Source organism: Nanorana parkeri, unplaced genomic scaffold, assembly GCF_000935625.1.
Source record: "Nanorana parkeri isolate BGI_ZX_2015 unplaced genomic scaffold, ASM93562v1 scaffold428, whole genome shotgun sequence".
In the NCBI taxonomy this organism is placed as follows: Eukaryota; Metazoa; Chordata; class Amphibia; order Anura; family Dicroglossidae; genus Nanorana; species Nanorana parkeri.
This window is the reverse complement of record NW_017306696.1, coordinates 288,147-291,631: the sequence shown is the minus strand read 5'-3', so window position 1 is coordinate 291,631 and position 3,485 is coordinate 288,147. Positions and strand designations below refer to the sequence as shown.

Here is a 3,485-nt window from a genome sequence, read left to right as displayed (position 1 = left end):
TATATATATATATTGCTTTCTAATTACCATAAATGTTTTCTCCTTTTCCATTTGCAAAAAAATTACATTTTATTGAATAATTATCTGTTGCTGTCTACAGGGCAGAGTTAGTTGTACTGGTAGACTGATGGTGCAGGCTGTGAACCAGAGGGGAAGGAGTCCCCGCACGCCCACAACGCAGCCTCACATTCGAAGGTATGTACAGTACTACTGGCATTGTCAGACGTTGATTGTTATTAACAGTAATGGATGAAAATAAAAAAATGTATGCATACTGTTTGGCCAGAATCCTAATGGTTATTTTTCACTGAGCTCAACTTTTTACTGGATTTTACTCTGATTATCAGGACACCTAATGGTGTGTATGCATAGTTGGTTACTTACTAGATCCACTTTAAGAGACTGACCAGAGACAGAGTTAATTTGTATCAGTACTTCTTCATGTCACATTTGTCCAGGCCACCAGGTTTTAGGCCTCAGACACACCTTTTCAGGTGGCAGCTGAACAGGGATTAAACCAGAGTGTGGCACAGAGACCACAGGCAATATCAGAAACAGGGACAAGCAAAAGATCTTGATGGACAGTGAACAAGTATAGTCAGATAGAACCTGAAGTCGGCAACTGGAGAAACAGGAATAAAGTAGAGCAGGAGCTAACACAGACAGGAGTTTAGGAAAAGAGCTTATTGCTCACTCCATAGGTGTTTGTCTGAGCACAGATAAATAGTTAAATCGTTTGACTTGCTGGACAGTGACTGGCCATGTAGGTGCTATACCAGCCAGCTGGTCCTGGAACAAAGCAGGCCGTAGTAGGGTAGGAGTAACCACATGGTGGTAGAACCACAAATAGCAGATTAACTTTGCTTTTGATGTGTGACAGGAAGCCTGTAATGTAGGCTGTTATTGCTGACCTGTATATCTGAAAATTTTATTTTCCTGGCTGTTGTGAAGACCTTCTTGCTTTTAATACTTTGACTCTGGAACATGCTTGCAGATAAAGATTTCTTACTTTTAAGGGACCTTCCTAGCCTGCATACTTTAGCTGGATCAGTAACACAGTCAAAGAGTCAACATAACAGCCAGGCAACTACCAATTTTCAGCATGGCAGCCCATTTCTGTTAAGGCCAGTTTACTTTACGTAAGATTCAGTTTACTAAGACATGTTTGCCCCAATGCCTTGACAAATATATAGCCCAAAAGTCTTGGATAGCTGACCCCCAATTATAGGGTAACTGATGAGATTTACTTAGACTGAAGAAAATTCCTCTATGCTGAGAGCATTGTCTTCTTCCTTTGCTGAGCTCTAACATATATTCACTTGAATATTTTCTTCATTCTATTTTTTCAGTTACTGGTTTAAAATTTGGAACAAACCACATCTTTTTTTGTTATGATAGCTTATAAAGTATGGTGTGGCTTCATATGAAACATTTCTGTTGTGTTACACAATAGCCTTTAATGTTGGAGACATTGAAAGAGTAATTGATTTTTTAAAGGAATAAGGGACACTGAAGATATTAAAACTTCATCTGAATCATCTGGTTTTCCATTACTTTAAATAGAAAAACATTACTCAGACGTGTGCTGTATATACTGCGCGTGGTATGTATCACAAATTATTTATATGGTGTCTTACCACAGAGCTTTGAAACAATATCCTGGGATATTTTTGTATAAACTACAGGGCTTTTGGCCACCCGGCATTTTTGGCTGATAGTATCATAGTCTAGCTTTTCAGTTGCACAAAGCATATTCTTGAAGAGCCATGACTAACTACATCATGCCTTTGTCTCTGTTTTTGTCCTAGGCCTCGATCTCGGTCAAGAGATAGCGGAGATGAGAATGAACCCATCCAAGAAAGATTTTTCCGTCCTCATTTCTTGCAAGCTCCTGGCGATCTGATAGTTCAAGAAGGGAAGCTTTGTAGAATGGACTGCAAGGTAATAAGCTCTTACATAAATTGGCACTTGGGGATAGTGTTCAGCAGGCACTAGTTATGTTTTTCAGGAACCAAAGAACAATACCTAAACAGACTGTTCCTCCCAAGATTCATCAGCTCGGAGTGGCTGTTGCAGCCCTAAGATGCGAATAAACAAAATGGTTGCTTTTCAGTTTTGTTGAATTTAGCAGCATTGAGTGACAGTCATCATAACATCCACTATTAATTGCTTGCCTTTGGTAACCTGCAATTGTGAGGTTGTAAAGGAGCTCAGACATTAAAAACCAAGAGAACTCTTTTAAAAGGGTGTAGTTTTTTTTTAATTAATAAACCCTCCTCCTGGCCCTATTCATCTCTGCTAAGTATATAATCTTACCTCACACTGCCAGGCTATCCCAGGCTGGACAATATTTACGGGCCACAGCTGTGGTTTTCTGTCCATGATAATCCACTCCTTATACTCTTTATGCACATACATATAAAGAAAAATCTCTACTCAATGCATGCGCAGATGGCTGGCTATAGTGAATGGGTTACAAAACTGAATGAACAAAATGCCTACTACCAACATGCCTACTGTCAAGAGACATCGAGTTCACTATAGGCTAACAAGCCTGCTGCCTCTTGACAGTAGCCATGTTTGGTAAGCCAAGTTGTGATTCATAATATTGGTATTCACAAATCAGAGTCTTTATTTGGCAGCTTTCAACTTGACTTTACAATTTGGCTATATGTGTGCAAAAGTGCCCTTAGATGTTTGCTTTGAACTCTATTGTTCTATGTTACCTGACATTACAAATGCGATAGAATATCCACATTCCTTCTCCAGTTTTTTCACTCCAGCATTGCCACACCTAACATCATATAAAATCTAAAGGTTATCCTATCACTTGAAGAAACAGTGCTTGTGGTTTATGTGTATCCTCCACATAAGCCACAAGTGGTACTGTTCTTCAAGTGACAGCATACCCTATACAGCTTATATGACTTTATACAAAGCCTGAAGAAAGATCCAGAAAGCTTGCATCTTTAATAATTTGAGTTAGCCAATTAAAGGCATCATTTAAACTCCAAACTTTCTGCATTCATCAATGGCTAGACTCTACTACTGCTATAAATGGAATATAAACTGCAGAGCGCGGTGTGAAGTAAACACTATGGTGTCCAGTGTACAGTGGAGATTCTTTATTTTTATTAAGCCTTGAAGGGTCTAAGATAGTCAACATAATCGACTACCTATAGCAGCGGTGGCGAACTTATGGCACGCGTGCCAGAGTGGGCACGTGGGGCCCCCTCTGCTGGCACGAGAGCCCAGGTCCGCATTACCAAAGGGACACAGCGATAGCGGTCCCAGTCCAATTAATTTTGTTATGCAGTAGTTCCCTCTCTCCCCCGCTGAACTGACAGCAGAAGAGAGGGGACTATTTTACCATTTTCGGCTGCCGCGGAGGAACACGGAGGAACATTGGCTCAGTGCTGATTGGCTCAGCGCTGAGCCAATCACGGCAGGCTTTCTATTCATTAATACAAAGCCTGTATTAATGA

The 3,485-nt window shown here is 40.3% G+C and overlaps 1 protein-coding gene across 1 annotated transcript in view; it reads left to right on the top strand.

Annotated features, from left to right (window-relative positions):
• The window catches only part of PALLD (palladin, cytoskeletal associated protein), a 286,056-nt gene that overhangs the window by 264,181 nt on the left and 18,390 nt on the right, over positions 1-3,485 (top strand). Inside the window, exons 15-16 of the mRNA XM_018560033.1 lie at positions 101-195; positions 1,809-1,941. Of these exons, the coding sequence (XP_018415535.1) occupies positions 101-195; positions 1,809-1,941 (228 nt within the window). The remainder of the gene's footprint in view (positions 1-100; positions 196-1,808; positions 1,942-3,485) is intronic.